At 44.4% G+C, this 26,034-nt stretch overlaps 2 protein-coding genes across 2 annotated transcripts in view; one reads left to right on the top strand and one right to left on the bottom strand.

The window, feature by feature from the left end:
* The window catches only part of HYDIN (HYDIN axonemal central pair apparatus protein), a 299,173-nt gene that overhangs the window by 197,155 nt on the left and 75,984 nt on the right, over window positions 1–26,034 (top strand). The window contains exons 37-45 of the mRNA XM_033128646.1: window positions 4,524–4,692; window positions 7,254–7,418; window positions 8,129–8,302; window positions 10,596–10,769; window positions 15,132–15,346; window positions 20,443–20,580; window positions 22,253–22,436; window positions 24,859–25,000; window positions 25,739–25,901. Coding sequence (XP_032984537.1) covers window positions 4,524–4,692; window positions 7,254–7,418; window positions 8,129–8,302; window positions 10,596–10,769; window positions 15,132–15,346; window positions 20,443–20,580; window positions 22,253–22,436; window positions 24,859–25,000; window positions 25,739–25,901 — 1,524 coding nt within the window. The remainder of the gene's footprint in view (window positions 1–4,523; window positions 4,693–7,253; window positions 7,419–8,128; window positions 8,303–10,595; window positions 10,770–15,131; window positions 15,347–20,442; window positions 20,581–22,252; window positions 22,437–24,858; window positions 25,001–25,738; window positions 25,902–26,034) is intronic.
* Window positions 34–1,428, bottom strand: LOC117035041 (peptidyl-prolyl cis-trans isomerase FKBP1A-like). The gene is made up of 2 exons (XM_033128645.1): window positions 945–1,428; window positions 34–217 (listed from the first exon to the last, which is right to left on the bottom strand). Exon 1 carries the CDS (start codon window positions 1,358–1,360, stop codon window positions 1,034–1,036), a length of 327 nt encoding a protein of 108 aa, XP_032984536.1. The 5' UTR covers window positions 1,361–1,428; the 3' UTR covers window positions 34–217; window positions 945–1,033.

Genomic DNA, 26,034 nt, shown 5'->3' on the forward strand with positions numbered 1-26,034 from the left:
AGCAATAGTTCCTTTCACCAAATCACTACACAGGACAGCCAAGGAGTGAGAGGGGCGAAGGAAAAGCCAGGAAACTTTGATGAGCAGGGGGAGCTGAGCATCAAAAAGCAGGAGATGCTGAAGCTGTGATGACCAGCATCATTTTCTTAAGACAACACTCACGGATTTGTCATGATGGCTGGGCTTTCATTGGGTGTTAAGTGTCTACAAACAGCACCTGCAATTTAAACTTTCAAGTTCTTAAAATTTAGGAAGTGGAGCCTGGATAGCTATGAGATTATAAAAGTCCTGACTATCCATTAGAAAAACCACAGGATGGGGTGGGGTGAGCCAGGCCACGTAGGCGGCCGCGGTCCCTGCTGGCCCGGGACAGAGAGCTGTAGTGTCCAGCAACGCAGTGAAAACGATTTGCTTTTAAAAGGCAGAGGGTTTCAGGGGAGAGTGAGACGGGGCAGTGGGGGCGAGGGCTCTCCCCCTCCCCACTTCAGTTTTGGGTAGGGCTCTTAATTCAACCCAAGGACATTTCTCAACTTGGAGAATAATTCGGCCCTCAACAGCGCCTCAAATCTGCTATGGCTTTGCAGCGCAGCAGCAAGAATGTTTAATATATAATAGATAAAAATTTAATCCAAAAAAATAAAATAAAATAAAGATTCTTGCATCCCCCCCCCACACCAATTCCTAGTCTAAAGTTAACCCATTACTTGTGCTGTTAATACTTGACTAATACTTAATTGGAAACCTAGATCCAAAAGACTGAAACTGAATCTTCACCCCAAAACGAAAACAAAATAAAATGAGTAACTTGAGGTTTATGGCATATAGTTTAGGTCAACACACATACGAGGAGAAAGGGGAAGAGCAAAGCTGGAGGACAGAACACATTCAGTTGGGATAGATGTTTATACAAAGAGTGTAGTGGAACATCAGGAAAAGCTCCGTACAGATTCGCGTGTGCGCGTCTGGGGGCGCCAGATCCCTCCATGGCACATCCAAGAACAAGGAGCTCAGGGAGGAGGCCAGGCCATTCCTGTCATTCCAGTTTTAGAAGCTCCACGTCAAAGACGAGAGTGGCATTTGGTGGGATGATGCCTGGGTGCCCAGTGGCGCCATAGGCATAGTCCGGGGAGATAGTCAGTTTGGCTCGCTGACCCACACTCATCTGGGCAACCCCTTCTTCCCAGCCTCGGATCACTTCCTGCTTGCCTAGCATAAACTTAAAGGGCTTGTTTCTGTCCCGGGAGGAATCAAATTTCTTTCCATCTTCAAGCATCCCCGTATAGTGCACCACGCAGGTCTGGCCGCGCTTCGGGAAGGTGCGCCGGTCTCCGGGGGAGATGGTCTCCACCTGCACTCCCATGGCGGCGGACGCGGGGCGGGCGGGCGGCGCGATGCGCGGCGTGGACCAAGACCGGACCTGGCGGCCTTTGGCTCACTTTTTAATCAGGTTGTTTGTTTTCTTATTGTTGAGTGTTAAGAGTTCTTGACATAATTTGAATAACAGTTCTTTGTTAGATGTGTCCTTTTTAAATTAAATTTATTGGGGTAAACTTATTTACTGGTTAATAACATTATATAAGTTTCAGGTGTACAATTCTATTACAGTTCTGTATCATCTGTATATTGCATTGTGTGCACTCCACCCAAGGTCTAGTCTCCTTCCGTCACCATATATTTGACCCCCTTTACCCTCTTCATGCTTCCCAACCCTCCCTCCCCTCTGGTAACCATCATACTATTGTCTGTGTCTATGAATTTCTTTGTTTTGTTTGTTCAGATGTGTCTTTTGCAAATATTTTTATCTCAAGGTCCATGATTTGTCTTCTCATTCTCTTGACATTGTCTTTTGCAGAGCAGAAGTTTTTAATTTTAATGAAGTCTATCTAGCTCATCAATTATTTTTTTTTCATGAACCATGCCTTTGGTGTTGTATCTAAAAGTCACTGCACCCTAAGTCATCTATAATTTTTTATGTTATCTTCTAGGAGTTATATAGTTTTATGTCTTTCATTTAAGTCTACACTCCATTTTGACTTCATTTTTGTGAAGGGTGTAAGATTCATCTAGATTTTGTTTATTGCATGTGGATGTCCAGTTCCAGCTCCATTTTTGGAAAAAACTATCTTTGTTCCATTGTATTACATTTGCCTTTTTGTCACAGGTCAGTTGACTATATTTATTTGGGTCTATTGCTGGGATCTCTGTTCTGTTCCATTGATCTATCCAGGTCCATTTTTACTATCTCCACCTTGCTCTCCTACATTGAGGCTGAACAGTATACCTTTATCTAATACCTTTAGTACCCTACTTCTTAGAAACTGCCTCTTTTTTCCCTACAATGAGCAATAATGAGCTATTAATCTCTTTTTCCCTCTCCTCACCACCCTCTAATTCAAAATGATATTCTTCTAGTTCCAGTTATGCCTACTGAGTAATCATCTCATACACACTTCTTTCATGTTTTGCTTCTTGTATTGTTAATGTATCTATCTATAGTGTCATAGCTTATAATATTAAGATGTCAGAATCTAATTTCCATCATTTAGTCTTAGTTCTACACTTAAATGTATTCAATACCCAGCACCAGTCCTTGTGATGAAGCTTCTCCAATCACTATTGGGTTGTCTAAAGCTCATTCTTTAGTGGATTCCTCAGGTAAAGATCATGGGAACAATATTCCCTCTGAATAACTGTTTATCTCTGGGTTTTATGCTTGAAGATTGGTTTGATTGGATACAATCTCCTTGACTCACATTTTCTGCATTTTAATATCTTAAATGTGTAGCTCCATTTTTTTCTCATAAGGTTTTGCTATTCATGAAGTCTGATGCTTAGTTATCTATTGCTTATTAGTTATCTATCTCTTAGCAACTTAAAACAATCAACATTCATTATCTCATGTTTTCTGTGGGTTAAGAATTCAGGAATGGCTTAGCTAAGGTGGCTCTAGTTCCTTAGGACCTTCCCCCAACTTGGCCTTTGAATCTTCAATCTTCTTTATACCTAGTGTTTATGTGCTGCCCAATTTGGATGCTGCATCCAGAACTTTTTCTCAGAATGGGAATATGTCCCTCTGGAAGGGAGTCTTCTCATTTGGTATTTATGAAATGCTCAATGGCTTATGTTGGCTCAGCATCCTTTCTTGTGAGTCAAGTTCAATGGAAAGCAGAATCTAAGACTCTGAGATTTGCATGTAGTTTTATTAGGAAGCACTCTCAGGAACAACACCTACAAAAAATAAGGAAAGCAGAATTGGGAGAAAAAGAAGATGAACTGTGACGAGATTGCAACAGAGACTTCAGCTGATCCCACAGAAAGCTCTGGAGCTGGGATCTTTAGAGTTACCCAGTTGAAGCAAGTTGGTCAGGCCTTCATGTCTCTACATCAACCCATCTTTGACACATTCCTTCCTTTCCCCACAGATCTCTGTCCTGTATCAAAGCTCCATATATGAATGGGTCTGTCCTAAGTTCTCTCTTCTAGTTCCTTTGTCTATCCTGACGTCAGTGCCACCCTATTACTCCAGCTTTAGAAGTCCTGCTAGCCGGTAGGGCAATCCTTTCTCTTTATTCTTCTTTATTCGTGTTTTAACTATTCTTAGATCTTTGTTCTTCCATATATATTTTTTAGAATGAGCTTATTAACAGTAGTTTTCAAACAACTGAAAATAGTGATCCTGGAGAAGGGTCACCTAACAAAACACATTTTTCACACCAATGGAGCCAGGTGTCCCTCCCATCACCTGCAGCAGCCATAAGTTAGGTCACATAGGAAGTAATTACTTTCTAGGATGTTATTTTACAGTATTTTATAAATACACATACACACTAAGGTTGCCAGATTTAGTAGAAAGAAAAACATTTTGCACCATTAAATTTGAATTTCAGATAAGCAATGTTGGACATATTTATACTAAAAATTATTCATTGCTTTTCTGAAATTCAGATTTAACTGGGCATGCCATATTTTATCTGACAATCCTAATACACATTTCCTCTTCACCCGCACGCGCGTTCTCTCTCTCTCTCTCTCTCTCTCTCTCTCTCTCTCTCTCTCTCTCTCACACACACACACACACACACACACACACACACACACACACACACATGCTTAATGCCATTTCACTTGTTTTTCCCTGGATCCTCCATTTATAAAACAACCACCTTACCTAGCATAATATTGCTAACCACAATATTTTATAAGAATGTGTCACTAAAAGTGGATAATGAAGTCTGAACTTTTGTCAATGGAAAAAAAAAAACAGTATATGTTATTTTTAAAACAAGAAGAAAATTCCTTTACGCATGTGAAATGCCTGGGCTCAAATGGGGCAAAATAATGATTCTGTATCCCCAGGTTCAGGGCTCCGCCTGACTTTTAGACCCCTCCAAAGGACCCTGCTCTTTGTACACACCCGGCCTCAGGCAGGAGCAGGGTTTGACCAGACGGGAGGGCAGACCCACCGAGGGCTGTGGGAGGAGCTTTCAGTGAGAGCTGCAGCAGTTCCCATTCTCCTCGAGCAGATCTTGCGAATGCTGAAGGGTTATGATTCCTACAACACCCTGCTGCTGCCACCCCGCGTCCCGGGAGAGAAGCTGCCCCCAGAGGTGTATGAGTACTTTAAGGAGATTAAACGGTCAAAAGAGGAGCAGATGAAGATGAAATATCTGGAGACTCTGGCACAGGAAAATGGTGAGAACTCAGCTTGGGGGCCCAGCTCCTGCCACTGCCCTGACCCTGATTTCTTTGAATTGTCTCTGCTGGGAAACCAACTAGTTATTGAGCACCTGCCAGGTGCAAGGCAGGTGCTAGGTGCCTTATGCATTTTATTTCTAACCCTGACAAAATGGGACTCATTGTATGGCTGCGGAGATGGAGACACATTCTGCTCTCACTAGAAACTAGTGGGGAGTTAAGACAAAAACAGCTAATCTAGAGCTAGAGCTAGAACACTTGCTATCTACCAAGCTCTGTGCTGAGGGCTTCACACATACAGATGAGAAACCGAAGTGCTGAGAGGCCAGTTTTATGAGGCAGAATTAGGGTTCAAGCCCAGGTCTCGGACTCCAGGGCCCATGACGGTGACCACTGTACCCCACAGCTTCCATGTGTGTGCCTAGATAATGAAAGCTAATACGCATACGTCTCATCCAATAGAGAGCAGTGGCCTAAGAGAGGTAGGGGAGGGGATTCACATGAGGAAGAGGTCGGCCGTCTGTGTCCTAAAGGCTAAACCCCAGTCATGAGGCTGGACTGTGTGCTCATGATCGGGCGCTTTCTGGCCCAGCGCCCCCGAGTTAGCCCATCCTCCACCAGGGGCTCCCTGTGTGCCCTTGGGCCTCAGCGTCCCTTGATGGCCTGCAGGATTCCGTGGCTTGTCAAGATGCACACTTCTCCTTCCTGCTTCTCTGTGCCCTCTTCCTGGAAATGTGCCCTCCCTGTTCTTCCTTGCTCTCTTCTTTTGTGTAACAGCCATCACATGAGTAATTATTTTCTTCATACCTGTCTTCCCCCCAGACAAGAAGCCCCCATAAAGGCAGTGATCACGTATTCCCCACTTGTAAACCCAGTGCTCGGAACAGCACCTGATACATTGTAGTGCCCGATAAGTATGTGCCGGAGGAGTGAATGAATGAGTGAATTGAGTGGAGTCCATTTCTCCTGCTCTTGGGTCTGTCTGGTTGTCTCTCAAGGAAGCTAATCAGAGAATATTAGTTTGCCCAAAAAGGAGAAGATGAGAGAAGACAGCTGCCTCTCCACCCAATCTCCTGGTCATATTAGTCTGCTAGAACTGCCATCACAAATACCACAGAGTAGGTGGCTTATCCAACAGAAATGTACGTTCTCACAATTCTGGAGGCTGGAAGTCCAAGATCAAGATGTCAGCATGGTTGGTTCCTTCTGGACCTACCCCCTCAGCTTGTAGATGGCCGTCTTCTCCCTGTGTTCACATGGTCTTTACTCTGTGTGTGTCCTAATTCTTACAAGAACACCAGTCATGTTGGATTATGGTTAGATTAGAGCATCCATATCACCTCATTTTAACTTAATTACCTCTTTAAAGGTCCTGCCTTCAACTACAGTCACATTCTGAGGTACTATGGAGTTAGGAGTTCAACATGTGAATTTTAGGGGAACCCATTAGGTCCATAACAAGCACCCACTGTTTCAAGCACTGAGCTGAAGTGCTGGGAAAAAAGATCAGTGAAACAAGCCCCTGCCTTTGAGAGCTCACAGTCAGGAAGAGGGTGGGGGAAAGACATTTAAACTCAGGACTGCCTGGTGGCCGAGGTAGAAAGCTATGAGAGGCTGCGATGTACAAAGGACTTCATGAAGTCAGGGTAAGGCCCTGTCATTCTTGTCCCCATTTTTTCATCCCCATCCTTACACACCACAGTTGTGGGCTCCTTTTTCCATTTGGCCCATTGAAAGGTCTAGAGCCTGGGCTCCAGAGAGAGCCCAGGAAGATGCACGTTCTACTTCTCATTAGCACTTCTCTGAGCATCTGCTCACTCTGCTCTCTCACGCTGTAGCCGATCCTTCTCTGCTTCCCATACCATGTCCAGGGAAGGCCCGCAGTCCCAAGTCACATCCTTGCCTTCACGGGAGACCTGCAACCTCTCTGGCTCAATTCCAAATTCTAAACAAAGCAAATGTCTTGGCCCTGAAATAGAGGAGGATCAATTTATACAATCACAGTCCTATGTACCCAGTGAAACTCTGACACAGCGGCAGTGAGGAGGGTGCTGGGCAGACAAAAGGGTGGGTGTAAGTAACAATGACAGAGAGAAATGTTCATGATAAGAGGGAAAACGGGCTACAAATTGGTATGTACAATATGATCCCAAGTTTGGTTGTGAAAAATTAAAAATGTGAGAGGTTGCTAGCTCTCCTGTACTGGTATCATAAAATTAAGCTGCAATTCCTCTGTCACCATTTATTTCTTTATCTATTTCTCTTTTGGCAGCTGAATTTTATAATGTCTTGGTCTTCTGAATTTTCCAAATTTTCTGGAGCAATGTGTATATATATATATATATATATATACACACATACATATATATGTTAAAATGTAAAACACTCTGGGCAGAGAAACTCACTGCAGTTCTCGTTTATTTGGGTTGTATAGTCCAGGATGATGGTAACCAATTCAATGATTCTCCTCTTTGTCTCTCTTTCCTTTTCTGCTCCCATCCCTCCCTCGTTCCCTTCCCAACTTTTCCCCGTGTGTTTTCATTTTTGCTCTCTGGCAGACGATGAAGATGTGTCCTTGTCAGATCAGGGAACCTCTGCCTTAATGAAGAAGACCTCACTGAGCCGAGGGACCTCTGTCATGTGTGACCTGGAAGAGTGGCAGGAGTCCAAGATCAACCTAGATGAAGAGGAAGATGACGAAAGCCTGGAAAAAATGTTTCAAGGTAACAAAGCATTTTAATATTTTGGTGTCAGTTCTTTCTAAGCAGAAGTTGGAAGACAGGTTTAATACCTTTTTACCTTTCTCCACGAAATGTATCCTCCAAGCCTTTTAGCATGACCATATTAATTCTGTGATATGAATATGTCATCATTTATTTAGCTGTTTCCCTTAATGTTACAAATTCAGCTGGTTTCCAACATTATTTTTCAGCAGGAGAGATTCCAACAAATGAGTCAAAGAGAATCCGTATTTGTAGTCCTAGTAGCTGTGGGCAAATTATTAGCCAAAAAGGGCACTCTAGTACACTATAGGGGGGAGTGACAACTGTGGCAACACTTGCAGCAAATTATGTTTGTCATCTTCAAACAACAGCATTTAAAATGAAAAAGTCGTTCCCATTTCCATTGGAACCCATGTGAATTCTGGCATGCCTGCATGCATGCACTTGCGCACATGCACACATATTCCGGGGGTGCCAAAAAAATGTGTACAAGTGGACACTGTGGTCAACGTTGCTCAAGCAGTAGTTCACCGTAATCAGAAGTGTCTGGACGCTGATGGTAACCACTTTGAGCACCTCTTGTCATTGCAGAAGTCAAACGTAACTTTATGTTCATCTTTTGTTATCGGTATATGTTATTACAATTTTAATACAGTTTTCCTTTCTTAAAATGTGTATGCATTTTTTTGGCATGCATTTCTAATTCGCAGCTGACAAGATACAGAGCACTGACAGCCATTCCACAGAGGAAGCTGGGGAAGTGGAGAACAACCCCGTGAGCAAGGCGATTGCTCGCCACCTGGGCATAGATATTTCTGCAGAAGACCAAATGGCCAAGAACCGGAAAGGCATTGCCATTATCATCCATGGGACACCCGTGTCAGGTAAGCCACAACCCAACCTTTTGGGTCTACAATGAAGTTTGCACGTGTCATTTTTGAGGCAATAAAAGACTCTTTTGTTTGAAATTTATATACCGAAGGATCATTCCCAAACTGTTAAATTGCCAACCTCAGAGATGCAGGGTTAGAAAGAGTGGGGACAACTAATTTTTAATTAATACTCGTACATCTCTGAATTGTTTGAGCTTGTATGCTTTCAATAATTTAAAAACATTGAAACATTATAGAAAAATACAAGACATTATATTATTTTAGAATAATTAATTCTAAAACTTTATCTTAGGAAAATAATTAATGATGCGGACAAAGATTACCATGTTTCCCCAAAAATAAGGCCTAGTCGGACAATCAGCTCTAATGCGTCTTTTGGAGCAAAAATTAATATAAGACCTGGTATATTATATTATATTATATTATATTATATTATATTATATTATACCTGGTCTTACATTATATTATGTTATGTTATGTTATGTTATGTTATGTTATGTTATGTTATATTATATAAGGGTCTTATATTATAGTAAAATAAGACCGGGTCTTATATTAATTTTTGCTCCAAAAGACGCATTAGAGCTGATTGTCTGAATAGGTCTTATTTTCGGGGAAAGACGGTAACAGCATGAACGTTCACCGCAGCATTATTTACCATAATAGAAAACTGGGAGCAATTGGAGCATTCAATACGGGGGACTAGTTAATTAAGCCACAGCACATTCATATGGTGAATTATATCACTATTAAAAACTGAGTCTTGTTCATAGCAGCATTATTCACAACAGTCAAAAGGTAGAAACAGCCCAACTGGCCACTGCCAGATGAATGGATAAGCAAAACGTGGCACAATGGGATAGTATTCCGCCTTAAAAAGGAAGAAAATCCTGATATATACATACTACAACATGAATGAACCTTGAAGACATTATGCTAAGAGAAATAAGCCATACACAGAAGGACAATAATCATGGAATTTCATTTATGTGAGGAACCTGAACTAGTCAAATTCATAAAGACAGAAAGTGGGGTGGTGGTTTTTTATGGGCTGGGGGCAGGATGAATGGGGACTTATTGTTTAATGGGTACAGAGTTTCCATTTAGGAAAATGAAAAAGTGCTGGAGATGGATGGTGGTGATGGTTGCACAACAATGTGAATATACTTATGGAACAGAACTGTACACTTAAAAATGGTTAAAATGGTAAACTTTGTATGTATATTACCACAATTTAAAGAAAACAGTGGCATAGTGTACTGTTAAATAGAAGTATACTAGATAAATAGAAAGATGTTCATGATATATTGTTTTAAGTGAGAAAAAAATGCCATACTTATGATTTGTAATCTGTATTAATTTCCTATTGGTATTATAGCAAATAACCACAAACTTAGTGGCTGAAAACAATGCAAATTTACTTTCTTACTGTTCTGGAGGGCAGAAGTCTAAAATGGGTCAACAGGGCTACATTCCTTCTGGAGGCTCTAGGGGAGAATCCATTTCCTTACTTTTTCTAGCTTTTAGAAGTGTTGCCTCAGTTCCTTGGCTCATGATGCCTTCCTCCAGCTTCAAAGTCAGCATCGTAGCATCTTGCAGTCTATGTCTCTTTCCTTTCGTCATCACATCACGTGTTCTGACTCTGACCCTCCTGTTTCTCTCTTATAAGGACCTTGTGATTACATTGGGCCCATCCAGGTAATTCAGAATAATCTCCCATAGCAAGATCAAGGTAACATATTCACAAGTTCCAGGGATTAGGATTATTCAGCCTAAAATAGTTACATATGCATACTTACTAACCACATGCAAACTGTAATCTCTCTGGATGAGTGAATTATGGATCTTTTTTTTTTCTCCTGTTATTTCTGAATTTTCTGCTTTCTTTTCAATATGTAGGTATTTTGAAATGAGAACAAAAACCCCACACAAGCTATTCTTTAAAACAAGACTCTTCCTAATAGAATCACAGATAGGAAAAGCTACAAGATTCTTAAAGACCATCTGATAGAATCACTTTTTAAACTGAGGAGAAAATGAGAGGTTGTGGGTTGCCATAGCACACAGCACATCCGTGGTAGAATTAGGAGCAGAATCCATAGTCCTGACTCGTGACTCAAGTCTTCCTTCTCTTTTCTGCGGCCACCTCTGGCCACATGAGAGACAGAGAGGCAGAGCAATTAAAGAGAGCCCTTTATAGGGGCCTCTGTTCTAGAAGCTTCTTCTGTCTATGACACTGAGCAAATGAAAGCCGTGAAATTCAGCCCCCTAATCCTTTTTATAGGAAAGTCAGCCACGGCGGTCAGCATTGCCAAGTACTATAATGCAGCCTGCTTACACATCGACTCCATCGTGCTGGAAGCCATCAGTGACGGCAGCAGCATTGCGGGGCTCCGGGCCCGGGAGCTCTGCATCAGGGCTGCCATAGAACAGTCCATGAAGGAAGGAGAGGAGTCTGGTAAGAGCCGATTCCCTTGACTCTCTGTGGTTAAGTGGCCAGCACCCCCACTGGCTACTCCCATCTTCTCTGTTCCCCTCTCCCCCAGAGCCTTCTTCCCACAGCTCAGCTGAAGGCTGACATGTCATGCTAGCTTAGCCTGGAGAAGAATTCTCTTCACCAAGCCTCTACAGCTCTCCTGTTTGCCCAGTGCAGGCACTCACGTGGCACGGCAGGGAGCAGGACAATGAATAAGAAGTGGCCCCACACCTTTGGGGAGGGGGGCTGTGACACCTGGAGAAAAGCAGACATATGCTCGTTCAGAGCAGAGGGAAATAATGTAACAGAAGTACTGGCTTCTGTGAAACAGCAAGTTTGGGACGACTGGGTTCCAAACAAGCGTGATTTGGGGAAGTTTTCATGGAAATAGGCTTTGAAGGAGCAGAAGAATGTTGTTGGTAATGGTGAAGACCAGGACATTCCAGACCAAGGAAGCAGAGAAGCCAGCAGTAAGTTACAGGTGGGAAGGCAGGCTGGGGCCAAGAGTAACTGACATTGATGCCAAGATTAGGAAGTTGGATTTTATTTTGAAGGAAAAGAGATGTTGGGCCATTTTCATCATATGGGAGAAATGGTCAGAAAGTGGCTCTTGTATTGTCTTTTCAAGAAAGTAAGAGTGAAGATGAAGATGAAGGGGCCTGGGAAAGCTGACCTGGTAGCCACCTGCATGGCAGGGAATTGAAAGAGTGGGAGGCATTCAAGGTGCTCACAACCAAGATTGTTAGTTTGGAGACCAGGAAGAGAGTGACGTCATTTACCAAGATAGGGAACGTGGGAGCAGGAGACAGTTTACTGGAGAGGAAAATTGAGTTTTTTGAACCCCATAGTAGTGAGGCCTAGTGTGGCCTTCCTATCAGAAGTCAAGAATCCTGGCTCCATCAGGTCATCTAAGGACCTACAGGGCAGGAAAACAGCTGCGCAGTGGGAAAAGATACTGAAGTAGAGTGCCTGCTCAGAGCTGAGTCATTTTACATAAATACTCATAACAACATAGCATCGTGCCTAACAGTGGACCACACCTGATAGTTGGTAATTGGGTTGGGCTTTCAGCCATGTCCCCGCCCCTAATACCTCTACATGGGACACTTAGTGAAATGGAAGATTCTTTGCTTGGAAGATAAGAGAAATAGCTCTTTAGTAGTGTAGGGGAGGAAAGAATAATTTTCCTTCTACCCTTCTGAGTTCTCAGCTGAGACCCCTGTAATAAAAAAACAGATTAACAAGAGAAAAACACAAGGTTCTTCTTCACAAGTGTACTTCATGTATACTTGGGAGCTAGTCAGGGAAAAATGAGTAACTCAAAGAGGTAGCTTCAGAATTCAGGATTAAATACCATCTTAATAGGGAAGGGAGAGGAGGGACGTAGACGTCTTAGGGGAGACAAATGATTTTTCGGAACGATGAATGGAGCCTTAGAAGAATAAGGAGGTATGATAGTTCATGACAAAGTTTGTCTGGGTGTGGTGTCAACTTCTAGTCTCCTCTCCTGTGATCAGAGCCACTCTTCCCTGGTGGATGAAACTCCCAGAAAGGAGATTTGTGGCAGCTGAGTTCCTTTTGCATGCCCGTCTTTAGGCAGATAAGGGGAATTCAGAGAAAGCCTCTCCAAGAATTTTCTGTTTTCCAAGTGCCTACAGCTCAAAATAATCAATATATCAAAGCAGCATGTGTTGAGGTGGCATGTCCTGAAATTCCTGTAGCCATATTTTGGGATGGCATATTCTGCTACTCTTCATTGGCAACCCCATGCTAAATCATAATTCTGGTTCCCTTAGATTTTTTTTTGTTTCCCTTTCTGTCATATAAACTACATTTTACTGAGGTGTTTAGAGCTGTGTTGATTTGTCCTGTGACAAATCATGAACTTGAGCTCCCTGTCTGAGAATGTATTGTCAATCTAAAGACCTAACTGGGGGAGTCTACCTCAACAAAGTGAGAGCTGCAGCCTCTGGAGTGAAGGAAGTCAGCCCAGAAAGTTCCAGAAAGAGAGCAGTGGGATGGACAGAACAGGATGGAACCTTGGGGAACACCTACATTTTTGGAGGAGGTCGTGGAGGAGAAGCCAGGGGGGGCAGAGATGGCAGAGTAGAAGTCAGAGGAGTGGTTCATCAGGAGAGCAGGATTCAAGGAAGTCAAGGAGAGAAAGAGCTGCAGGAAGGAGTGGAGCGAGAAGGGCTTTCCCCTTCCAGCGTTATTTTTCTCATAGCCCTTGTCACTAGTTAACATACTATTTATTTTACTTATATTTCATTATCTATCTGCCGTCACTGTAATGTAAGCTTCTGGCTGCAGAGATTTGCGTTAGTTTTCTTCACTAATGTATTCCCAGAACCTAGAATAGTGCCTGGCACATAGCAGACACGGAGTAAAGATTTACAAAAATGTATCGAATCAATAAATGAATGTAATTGGAGATTGCTGTAAGTTCAGATCGAATGAGCCCAGAAAAGGGCCGCTGTAGTTCACAGTTCAGAGGTCACTGGTGACTTTGGAGAAAACCCTTTCAACAGAGAGGTTCAGCCCAAACTCCATGTGCTGTGTGCTGTGGAGTCAGCAGGCTATACTGACGGGGAAAGCGATAAATCTAAACCTGCCTGTCCTGTATGATACCCACCGACCACAGAAAACGTGGCTAGTACAAATTGAGATGTGTTGTAAGTATACAATACATGCTGGATTTTGAAGATACAGCATGAATAAAAGACTGTAAATAACAGTAATTGTTTTTATATTTTTGTAGTATTTTACATTTATATTATGTATTTTTATATATTTAATAATTTTTATATATTTTATATATTGGGTTAAATAAAATATACCATTAAAATCAATTTTTAGTGGCTACTAGAACATTGTAAATTACAAATGTATCTCATATTATATGTCCATTGGACAGGGCTGGTCTAGACCGCTGTTTTGAGAAATTGGGCGATGAAGGAAAGAGAGGAAGTGAAATGATTATCTTGAAAGAAATGAAAGCTCAAATGAAAACTTTTGTTAGTACTGTGTCAGAAAGAACAGATTTTTTAAGATACGGGGGAATGATGCGATGGATAGGGAAAGGTGAATGCATAAGGAGAGCACAGAAGAGATTCCACAGCCATCAGTGGAGGTAGGGAGAGGCTGAGGCAGAGAGGAGCTCAGCAGTAAAGAGCAGGTATGGGGGCGCAGGAGGCTGGAGCAGTCATTATCAGGGCAGAGCCTGGAGGGACTGGGGGTGGCGGGGCCTGAATCGGACCCTGCAGCTCTGTAATTGGAGTAGAACTTGGGTACAACTGCTCCACTGATGGCTTCAGACTCTTTGCCTATGCCTCTCCCAACCCCCATCCTCCCAGGTGCAGTATGGAGTCCTTGTACCCATAATCAGCTCCTGGGGGAGGGGAGGAGGGACCCACGTGAAAAGAGAAAGCAGAGTAAGTATAGTGACAACTCTCCAGGGAGTTCTGGGGTTTATTTGCTGACTGCTGAACAAGGAGTAATAAGTCTTAACAAGTCTGCCTGAGAGGTAGAGACACATGGAAGCTGCCCAGCATACAGCCCCTTCACCGCGTCTTAGGGCACCAGCAGTGTCTGCTAGACGCCCGTTTTCCTTCAGGGGCAGGTAGTTCATCCTTGTAGAGTTGGAGCCCCAGAGGACACAGTGAGACAGGACTTGCCATTATGTTTGGGAGGTTAGGAGGGGCAGGAGTTTATCATAAAGGCCAAAGGCACTCTAGCAAGAGTTTTCTTGAAACAGATGTCATAGAAACCCTTTTAAATAATCACATCAACCACTGATTCTGAAAGGGAACTTCTCAGTGGGTGGGGGTGCAAAGGGGTGGCGATCTGATTAGAAGGGTAGGCAGAGGCGAAACAAAGAAATGAATGTTGAAGCCATCTCTGCCACCAGGCTCGCGGGTATTACCGGGCCTGTCTGTTCATTTGGGCAGTTCTGCTGCAGACACAGCATGCCCTACCCAAGCTACTCACCGGCATCACCACTGCCTAGAAGCACGAAAGGTCAGGTGTTAGGTTTCCAGGGCAGGGCTGCAGTGTGCTAGCAGGTTCCGAAATCACTGCCCTCTGGGCTGGAAGAGAACGTGGGGCAGATTAACATGGGATCCACTGGCAGAGGAGCAGTGAAAAGTCCTGGACTCCACTGAGCCATCGCCATCCACCTCCGGGAGCATGGAGCCTCTTCTGCCAGCCCCTGCCAGCCAGCTGCACATAGAGAAAGCTTTGTCCTCCTCGAGAGAATCACACTAGGCTTCAGAATGCCCCCCCACTCTTATTTCCTTAGTATCCTCAGCGGACGTTTAATAGCAACCCACTCTCTCTGTGTAGTCCAGGAGGTCAATCTGAGCCAAAATGCCATGGGACAAGCACGACTGAGCAGTGAGACCCTGGGCAAGGTAACCTCAGAATCCATTCTGGCAATCCCCGAAGTTAAACCTGCAAAGCCTGTGCGTGGGAGCATGCTGCTCGCCAAGGGCAAGTCAGAGAGCCACAGCTCTGGGTCTCAGAAACAGCATCACCAGCACTCGTCGGAAACACCCCAGGTACACATCAGGGCTCCCCAGAGGAGGGCGGGGCTCCTTCGTCCGCGGCATCCTGCAGCCAGCCTCCCACAACCTCATTCCTATGGGTGCTCTCGCCAGGCACCACTCCTGAGAAGGAGGTTGACCCAGCAGGTGTTCGTTCCGCAAGTGCTTTAATGTTATAGGCACTGGGTTGGGCGCTGGCCAAGGGAAGATAAATAAAGCAAATACCCCCGCACTCGAGCTGCCGTAAGAGTCTGATGAAGGAGGTGACCGTACCTTCAAATATTTGCAGTAAAATGAGATTGGTGACAAATAGGTGTGCACAAAGAATTAGGTTAAACAATATGAAATTGCCAGTATTCAACCATTTGAGAACTCCATGACAGCAATTTTTTATATGGCTCGACCTAATACTAAAGGAATGCTAAAGGTGAAATCATTAATATAAGTTGTGGGAGAGCTTCAAGGGAGCCTTGGAAAGTCATAATCAAGTCAGAGAGTTTGAGCTATGTGCCAAAGGACTTTGAGAACAATCTCGGTAGAATAGCAGGTGCTGAAGCCAGAGACAGTGGATGGCATGGTGAGAGGCAGGTGGGTGATGAGTTTTCAGCGGGAAAGTGGAGTCAATTGAGTGTAGGCTTCTAAGATGTTTGAAAGAAAAGGAAAAAAAGCGTGTTCAGTAGAGCAGCCAACCCAGGATCAAGAACATTCTTTCTCTGAAAGGAGGTAGAGGCACAAGCAGGTCTGTAAAGACAGGAGCTCCTGGAGAAGTATAAGGTGATGATCCACCCAAGAGGGAAAGCGATTCCAGGAGGAGACAGGAAGGGCAGGCAAGGAGATGGGAGCCAGCTTCCTCTAGAGTCAGTGAAGATGATAACACATGCAGATACATGTGGGGGAAGTGAGGAGGACAGCAAAGGTTGGAGAAGGTTTTGCCGAATGGTTCTAGGATGTGTGCAGGATGCAAGGTCTTTGCCGCTCTCCTCAAGATGCCCTGCATCCCAACATCTTCAACAATTCTAGCAAAGTACTGATGTGTCCACTGTGAAGAAGAGAACCAGAAATTGATGGTGGACAAAGAAAAGGTAGTTGAAAATGCTGATGATCCTGCCAAGACAGGAAGCCATAATTTCACATTTGTAAGATTTCTCTAAGTGACTCCCAGCAGCCCTCATGCAGGGGCAGAAAGAGAAGTTATCATTGCAGAGTCAGGGGTGTGCTCAGAACAAGGGAAAGGTGGTTGAGAGTGGCATCTATGTGGAAAGACCAGCCTAGGTAGAAAAGGAATTCAGGAGGACAATAGAATGGGGAAAACAGGAAGAGCAAAAAGGTCTGTGAGTCTTGATACAATCTGAGTGCTGCAGGGGTAGTGAGAGAGGTGGATGTTTCAGAGAAGTTTGCTGAGGTGGAAGGAGCGGAGATAAAGGTCCCTATAGGAGAGGAAGCCCACGTGTTAGATGGGGCAGGTGAATGGAGGATTAGATTGGGCAAGTGGCTAATAGACCATTGAATGAGGCGAGTGGATGAAGTGGAGGCGAAGGTCTTGATGTGAAAGGAGGTACGTTAGTTGGATGGGGCATCCCCCAGGGATGGATTTATGCCAGACGACATCTCTGATCTTCACTTTAGTCCTATGTTCTTCTAACATGTTGAAAACTGAAACCATTGACTCAGTTTCTTTTAGAGCATCACCCTTTTAACCCTTTTCCAAGATCTAATATGGTGTTCTTTACATAGATGTTTATGGATGAACTAAAACCCATATATTTGTATGAAATAAATAGGATGTCACAGGGAACCATTTTCTTTGGTTTGGTTCTGTCCATTTGAACAGTGAAGTAAGGCTTTCTAGAATATATCAAAGGCGGCAGAAAATTCCAATTCTGACTCCAACCCCTTTCACTAAATAGGGAACCTAAAGCCTGTTCAAGATGACAGTAGAAATCAGAGCTCACAGATCCCCATATGTGCACTGTTCCCATGAGATAGATCTCACATGGTTTAGACAGAAGTCACCCTGTCAGAGTGCTTTACCCAGAGATGGCTGTTTGGTCTTCTAAAGGTCTCCTAAAGCATGAACTCTCCAATGACTGAAATTTTAGTCATTCATTGCAAATGGGAAGAAATATGTAATATGTCATATAATGAAGACATGACCTGTAATAGCAGGTCATTTATTTATAAATCACCTTGGAAAGCACCAGTTAGAAATTCTGATCTCTCACTTCTCAATTCCATGGCGTCCTCAGCTATTCACTACTGTGATCATATCCTAGACCTTATTCATCTGCCCATAAACTCCAAGGTCTCGTATCACACATTTTACTTTCTGACAACCATCTTCTAACTTTCCAGATGATTTACTCTGGAAAGTAATTGGTTCCATCAAAACATGCATTCCCCATCTTTACGACCTACCACCCCCTTCGCTTCCTTTCTTATCCAGTTTGGATTCTGTGGTCTGTCATTGTTGGCAGTCCCTTGCCCTTCCCCTTCATCATACTCTCCAAGCAGAACTCCAGCCCTGGTAAACCCAGTTCTCCTCCTCCTCCATGCAGGGCAGCTGAACGTAGCTGGAGAAAATCCTCATCTCTCCTGAATGGTCTTAATTTAAATTTAAGACCACAAATCTCAAGTGGACCCTTTGGTCTGCCCTAGCAAATTGGCCCTCCATCTCTTCAAGATAACTATTTTATTGCTGTTACCACTCTCCAAACCTCTAAGACACTTTCCTCTTCCTCATTCTTAGCTAATGATCTCTCTTCTGATGTCATGGAGGGAGCAGCAATAACCAGAAGGCAACCACCATATCTTTCCACCACCAGATCTACCAGACAGCCTTCATCCTAACCCAGCACCGTGTCTCCCCTGCAGCTGAGGAAGTGTCCCTGCTCTCATCCAGGGCCCTGCACCTGTGTACTAGATCCCACCTACTCTCTCTTACTCAAGGGCTAGATTCCTGCGATTGTCCCCTCTCTCCCATTGTTTCTCCCCATCTAGTGGATCCTTCTCATCAGCATTTATGCATGCTGCATTACCTCCCATCTTTAAAAATACTTTCCCGTGACCCCAGACCCCCTCCAGTTGTTAGATATCTTTGTGATCAAGGCAGGAGATGATGGCAGCAAGGTCGAGGACAGTCATGGTGGAAATACTGAGAAGTAACTGACCAGGATGTATTTTGGAAGTAGAGCCAATAGGAGTTGAGCCATTTCTCAGCTCCTCTTCAGACCAAAGAAAATCTGCACGATTGCCTCCTCATCCTCACCACCACTCCAATGAGGCCTTTGACCTCCTCACTCCACTGGCTACTCTTCTCAAGGTCATTAGCATTCACCTTGCCAAATCCAATGGCCAGTTTTCTATCCTCGTCTCACGTGATCACTTGGCAGCTGATAACTCCTTCTGGAAATGCTTTCTTCACTTAGCTTTCAGAACACCGTACTCTTCCACTTCTACTTTCCCTCTCCCTCCATTCCTCCAGTGTCTCCATCCCCCTCAGGTTCCTAGTTTTTTCATAGTAGGCTAGGACTGAGTCACTTATTCTTTTTTTTAATTAATTAATTAATTTTTTTAATTTATTGGGGTGACAATTGTTAGTAAAATTACATAGATTTCAGGTGTACAATTCTGTATTTCATCATCTATAAATCCCATTGTGTGTTCACCACCCAGAGTCAGTTCTCCTTCCATCACCATGTATTTGATCCCCCTTACCCTCATCTCCCACCCCCCACGCCCCTTCTTTTTTTTTTTTTGATATCTATCTTTTCTTTGTAGGTGATCTCACCTGGTTCATTACTTAAATATTTTCTTCGTATACTTAAATATTTTATTAAACATTCAAATTAAGTATTAAAGTACTTAAATATTTTCAGTATGCTTATCACCCTCAAATGTTATCTCTAGCCCTAATTTCTCACCAAGCTCAGGTTCATATATCCAAACTCACATTCAATATCTCTTATCAAATGGCTTAGCGACATCTCAAAATCTACATGTCAAAAAGTGATTCTTGCTCCCCCCTCCAAAAAAAAAAATACAAAAAAATTGTTCTTTCCTTTCTTACTAAATAACTTCACCATTTTTCCAGCTTGCTCAGACCAAAACTCAAATAGTCATTCTTGATGCCTCTCTTTCTTTCACATCTCATTCCAAATCCTAAGTGCCTCTGCTTCCAAAACATGTCTTGTATCAGCCACTTCTCACCACTGCCACCAGGACCACCCCCATCCCCATTGCCGTCATTTCTTGCCCTGACCACGAAAATATCTAACTAGTTTCCTGCTTCCGCTCTTGTCACCTCATGCAGCAGGTAGAGTGGTCTTTTAAAGTAAAAATCAGATCATTTGTTCTATCTAAAACATGCCAACAACTTCCTATAATACTTGGAATAAAATCCAAATTACTCATCATGGCCTCCAGCCCTGCATATTCCGGCCTGACTATGTCTTGACTTTAAGCCTGACCATCTTCCCCATTGCTCACTCAGTTCCCATCACACTGGGGTCCTGTGTGCCCCCCAAACACCCACAGTGCACTCCTGTTCAGGGAGCCTGCTCTTCCTTCTCTGAAAGACTCCTCTCCCTGGATCTTGCCCCATTCTTTCACGTTACCCACGTCATGTGACCCCCCTCTCTCATAGCCATTGTCCAACCCTGTCATCTGGTCATTTTTCCCTAGCACTCACTCATCACTATCTGAAGTTATGTTATTGGTTTGTATATTCATCTGCCCTTTTTCTGCCTCCCCCGTTTGAGTGTAAGGACCAGACTGGCAGCACCATGGCCACTCCTTTGTTGTCGTGTCCCCAGTACTGGAGGGGTTGCTGGTGTACAGCAGGTTCTCACTGAATATTTGGTGAGTGAATGAACAAATGTGCGCTGTTCAGTGCATATACAGGCACCTTCCACAGTGTTCTCACTTGAAACTTCCAACGATTCTTCAGTGAAGACAGGAATCTTCCATTTTACAAGGCAGGCCCCATTTTACAGATGAGGAAATGAGGCCCAGAGAGATTCTGTGCTTTCCCCGAGGTCACGTGGCTTGTATGTGTAGGAGTTGCTGGGACCCCAAGCTGGATTCTAACTCCTGATCCTTCTCCCGCTCAACAGGTTTCGTCCAGCCCTCTCCCCTCGGGGCCCACGCAGCAGCGGCTGAGCACCAGCACCAGTATCGGAGGTGAGACTGGGCTCCTGAGCTGTGTGCTCCCTGAGGAACTGCTCGTTCAGATGCTGGCTGAGCGCATACAGGTGCGTCCATGCCCACTTGCACGGAACTGCAGGACACGCCCACGGTCCCCAGGCTCTGAGCTGAGACAGAGCCATCGCCCACCCAGAGCAGCTTAGAACCCAGGGCACTTGGACAGGGAAGATGGGTTTCTTCACCCTCAGCGGTCATTTTCTTGTCCTTTTGACAGCCCTTGTCCGTCCCTGACCCTGGCTCAGTCTGCTGCCTGAAACCATTCTCCTTAAAGGATCAGTGATCAGAAGGTTACACATTAAAAAAAAAAAAAAGTCGTGGTAAAGCCCTACAGTGATGTTTTAAAAATTATAAGGTGGAGCCATTAAAAGTTAGAATCTGGAGGTATATTAATTGCTGTAAAAATAATGTTTTCAGTATGTTATTAAGTGAGAAGAGCAGATTATGAAATAATATACAAAGCACAATTACATTTCTATTTTAAAAAATTCATAAATGTGTGTCACACACATAGTAAAAGCTCAAAGTACACGTTACCTGTGGCTATCTTTGGGTAGCAGGATCATAGATTTTTAGTCTTCACTTCTGAATTATTTGACAATGACATATTGCTTTTAAAGCCAGCAACACAATAACTGTTTCCATTTTTAATTTTTGTAAGTGTTATACAGTTAAAGAAAACAAAATCAGCAGGATTTGGCAGGGTACCACTTAAGCCCGTTTGCTGCATGTGGTTTACAGAAAGCTAAATTGTTCACCAGGACCCGGAACTCTATGTTTGCTTTGGTTGTTCAGACTGGGCCACAATATTAATTGCACCCTTAAATATAACAAAATTAGACTTGAGGTTCCCAGAGGAGGAGGAATGTCGTCACCAGCAATGATTCATGTTAAGATTTGGACGGCTGCTGCATTACAGATACTGTCATGCTCCACTGATTGGAGCCAGGTGGTCTAGTAAGTGTGCCGGTGTTTCAGGCAGCCAGATTAAAGGCAGAGAATCACTGGTACAGCCCAAAGTAAGCTTGTAGAGCTGTGCTACTCAAAGTACTGGTCTTCGATGAGCTATGGAGTTGCACTGCTTCCTTCATCAACAAAGTCTTGCTACAAAGAAAAAGAAATGGCAGCCTAGCTAAATAGTGTCACACTCTGACAAAAAATTCTCTTCTCCCCAAACACTGGCAGTAACCAATACTTGGCCAGTGGTGACCAGTCTGTGCACTGCACTTTGGGTAACACTGCAGTGTAGCAGAGGCTGCTTGTCAGTGGTTCATATCATCAAAATCGTTACACTCCAACGCAGTAATACCACTAAGAAAGGTAGAAATGACCCCTCTGCCACTGCTGTCCTTACTGCCTATTTCTCTGTGCACGGGGACATCTTTCCTTTGCATCTTTCTTCCCCATATCTCACGGATCTTCCCAAACCCTCACTTTAACATTTAGTATGTTTTCCTTATTTCTATAGAGACAGAATAAGCCCTTTTATTTTCTACAGATATGTATGATAAAGGTCTTCCATGACTGATAAAACATTTTTATTGTTATCTCGTTTTACACCAGCACCTTGAATTCAGCTGGCAGTTCAATGATATTTTCATCGAGGCCCAGTAGGTCTGCAGAACCAACTGCAGCACTAGTAAAAAGCACCAACAAAAGCAACTTTGTCGAGAACAGACGGCCTGTGGCCATGGTAACTATCTGTGCTCTCTCTGGTTTCAGCTGAGTGACTGCTACCAAGGGGTGGTGTTTGACAGCCTCGACACGCTCTTTGCTCGGAACGCAGCTATTGGCCTCCTGTGCCTGCTGAAGGCCATCGGCAACCGGGAGCACATCTACGTTCTCAACATGGCACAGGATTACGCAGCCATGAAGGCCCAGGAGAAAGCCAAAAAGGAGCAAGAAGGCAAGCAAGGCCCCGTACCCTCCTGGACTGTCCTCCACGGGCCCTAGCAGGTCTTTCTTCTAAACAGAGTGATAGCCTTTTTTAAAGGCTCCCCTGCCAGGATAACCCATTGGGCTTCGGTGAAGCTATTATATTTGCCATCTCATTGGTGCCCCCCCTCTCCCTGGGAGGTGGCTGGAAGTTCTTATTTGCATGTGAGGGAACTGAGACAGAAGGGACCTGTTGAGAGATTATAGAAGGAAGGGTGAACTCAGCTCTTCTGCCAAGAGACGCATCCCTCTCTCCCCCAATATCACGTATTCCGCTCCATGTCCTCTATAATTACTACTCACCTGGCCGGAACACATCACAGGTCCCATCTGGATTCAGGTAACTGATTCGCTTGTTGGTTTTGTTGAAGCCAACTCTGTGTTTCCTGTAAAACTAAAGGTGCTGCTAAATTTTACGAAACAGCTACATTTGAGCCCACTGTGTACCAGGCATGGCAGCAGACCTTTTGTATACTTTACATATCTTTAAATGGCATGCTATCTCCATTTTGCTGATGGGACAATGAGGCTCAGAGATATCAAAAGTCTTGTGTAAGATCACATAGCAAGTCATTGAGGTCTCCGTAACTCTAAAAAGCCTTTGCTTTTTCTGTCATTACACCAGTGGCCTGGAACACTTCACTGATTAATAAATAATACAGAGAGAGAGAGAGAGGGGACAGGGCGGGAGAGAGAGAGAGAAAAGTTAACGCAGTAAGTTCCCCATTTAGTCAGAAGCAGACCGAGAAAATTTTGACCCCACGAGAAGAGGTGACATTGTCTCTGGGAAACAAAATCCTGCTGCGTCTTCAGCTCCATCCACATCACTGCCCTTCCTCTCTTGGCCTTACCTCTCTCTTCTGAAAGAGTCTATACAAATTGTAATGCTTTTCCATTGAAGGAAATATTTATAAATGCTGAGCTCTCTTAGTTCTTAAACAGAACTCAAAGCCTGCGTCCTGATATCCTCATTCAGAGAAACATGGTTAGAAAGAGCGGCCAGGCGTCCCCCAGCCACATTTCAACCGCCCAGTTCCTAGGTTTTCGGAAAGCTCATCTCCCCATAATAATCAACTTGAAAGAAATTTTCTCAATTGTCTGCAGGTTGAAGTTTCTCACAGTGGCCTGTGGACTCTTCACCCCTCAATCGTCTACATTCGAAAAAGCCCTGAGTGGGAGATGAGGGTGAAGGGGGTCAAATATATGGTGATGGAAGGAGAACTGGCTCCGGGTGGTGAACACACAATGGGATTTATAGATGATGTGATACAGAATTGTACACCTGAAACCTATGTAACTTTACTAACAATGGTCACCCCAATAAACTTTAATTAAAAAAAAAAAGAAAGAAAAAGCCCTGAGACGACACACAGTAACAATATTATTATATTAAAATCTAATTTTTATTGAACACTGATGAATGTGCCAGGCTCTGAATTGGGCATTTTGCATGACTGCTTATTGGATCCCCACAATAGTCCTATGAAGGAAGAATTCTTCTTATCTATTCTATGACTATTCCTTGGTAAATGTCAGAGAAAGGACTCAAATGCAGATCTCTGAGCCCAAAGCTAAAATGAAAAGGTAGGTGAGACTGTTGTCCCCGTGAAGTGTGTAAAGTGTGGAAAAGAAGCCAAGTGCCTTTGTGCTGAGTGTGAAGCACGTTTCTGGACCTGGACTCTGCAGGGGGTGGAAGATGACCCCTTTGGTCTGCAAATGGCTCTGTCACCCGAGCTCCTCAGTGGCATATGTTTATAATGGGTAAAGTCCGTGGGTGGTGCATTCCTTTCCTATTGCTGCTGTAAAAAATTACTGCGAACTTGGTGACCTAAAACAACACTGACTTATTATCTTACAGATCTGGAGGTCAGAAGCCCTAAAATCAGGTGTCAGCAGGGCTACGTTCCTTTGGAGACTCTAGTGGAGAACCCGTTTCCTTGCTTTTTCCACTTGCTAGAGGCTGCCTGCCTCCTTGGCTTATGGTCCCTACCTCACAGCTCTCTGACCTCACGTCACCTCTACTCTGTCCTTTTGTGATTATATTGTGCCCACTTAGATAATCCAGGAAAATCTCTCCAATTCAAGGTCCTTCACTTAATCACATCTGCAAAATCCTTTCTGCCACGTAAGGTAACATAGTCACATGTTCTAGGGATTAGGACATGGACACATTCGGGGCCACTATTCAGGGAAACAGATGGAGGCCAATTTTGGAACTGTGTGAATAAGGGAAGTCCCAGCAGGGATTAGAAAAACTGTTGCCACACCAGCCACCTCTCACTGTCACAGACCCTCCGAAGCCTGTTCAGGCTGAGAGCTGAGCCATGGGGGAACCTGTAGCCAAAGCGGGTGAACTACTTTTCCTCACCTTCCTGTCTCTGTTCCCCCCACAGAGCACAAACGCAGGGAAATGCTTGAGAAAGAGAAGGAGCGTCTCCAAACTATGGATGAGGAAGAATATGAGGCCTTGACAGAGGAGGAGAAAATTGTGTTCGATAGAGAGGTTCAGCAGGCCCTCCGGGAGAGGAAGAAGAGGTGGGAGTCAAGGGCTGGCCTCAGCAGAGGCACCTCCCCCTGGAGACTGACTGGGATTGTCCTCCAGGGAGCCATCAAAAGCCACAGGAGACCCAGAAGGATGACCTGCTGAGAGCAGGAAAATGTCTTGCCCATCCAGGATGCTGGTTACTACAGCCTGGCAGGGTTTCTCCCATTCTCCTCTTCTTCCTTCTCTCTAGGGGGGCATTTGGGACTAGGAGGAAGGCTGTGTAATATAATAGGGGGAGGGGTTTGGGACCCCAGTGCTGTCCTGGGGCTTCCGCTGCCTCCCCCTGACAGCTGCTCTCTAGGTGTGTCTCATCAGCCTCTGCTCAGGTGTCCACAGCTGGTGACCCAGGGGCCATTCTCTTGATGTGGGCGTGGTGATTGCTCCCCAGAACTCTGCCATTTCTCCTCCTTCCCTAGCCACTATCTTGGCCTTTCGAGGTGCTGTCCATCCGCTGAGGTCTGGCTCTTTCTCCCACGTGATCCTCGGCCTGGGCAGTTCACCAGAGACCCCAGGCATGCTCCCAAGCCAGCGCTCTCAGCCATGTCTGTGCCCCTCCCTGGGGAACACACAGGAATGACTAGATTTCCTCCACACCACCTAGGGCCCAGGGGACTCAGGCCACTAGCTCAGGCTCTCAGATGCAGGTGGTAGTGGGATACATATCCCAGGCAAGAGGGACTCCAGCAGGAGGTCTCTGAACTCACTTTTCTCTGCCTGGTTTAATGAAGAGAGATGGAGAGATTGGCAAAGGAGATGCATGAAAAGAAGCTACAGCAGGAGCTGGAGCGGCAAAAGGAAGAAGATGAGCAAAAACGGAAGACCAGAAAGACAAAGCAAGCACCAGGAAAGGAGGAACCGTCCCTGAAGAAACCCCAGACATCAGGCCGGCAGGTACCCATCCTCACTTGCTCCTTACCAAGAGGCAAAAGCAGAAGGATCAGCCATTGTAACTGACCAATCGATCCAACACATTTCCCCTCCAGAAAATGGACCTAGTACTAGAAGGCTATTTGGCTTTTATGGT

Source organism: Rhinolophus ferrumequinum, chromosome 15, assembly GCF_004115265.2.
Source record: "Rhinolophus ferrumequinum isolate MPI-CBG mRhiFer1 chromosome 15, mRhiFer1_v1.p, whole genome shotgun sequence".
In the NCBI taxonomy this organism is placed as follows: domain Eukaryota; kingdom Metazoa; phylum Chordata; class Mammalia; order Chiroptera; family Rhinolophidae; genus Rhinolophus; species Rhinolophus ferrumequinum.

What these genes read in the sequence shown, in the direction of transcription:
- LOC117035041 (XM_033128645.1), bottom strand. Translation starts at nt 1,360, where the DNA reads ATGGGAGTGCAGGTGGAGACCATCTCCCCCGGAGACCGGCGCACCTTC.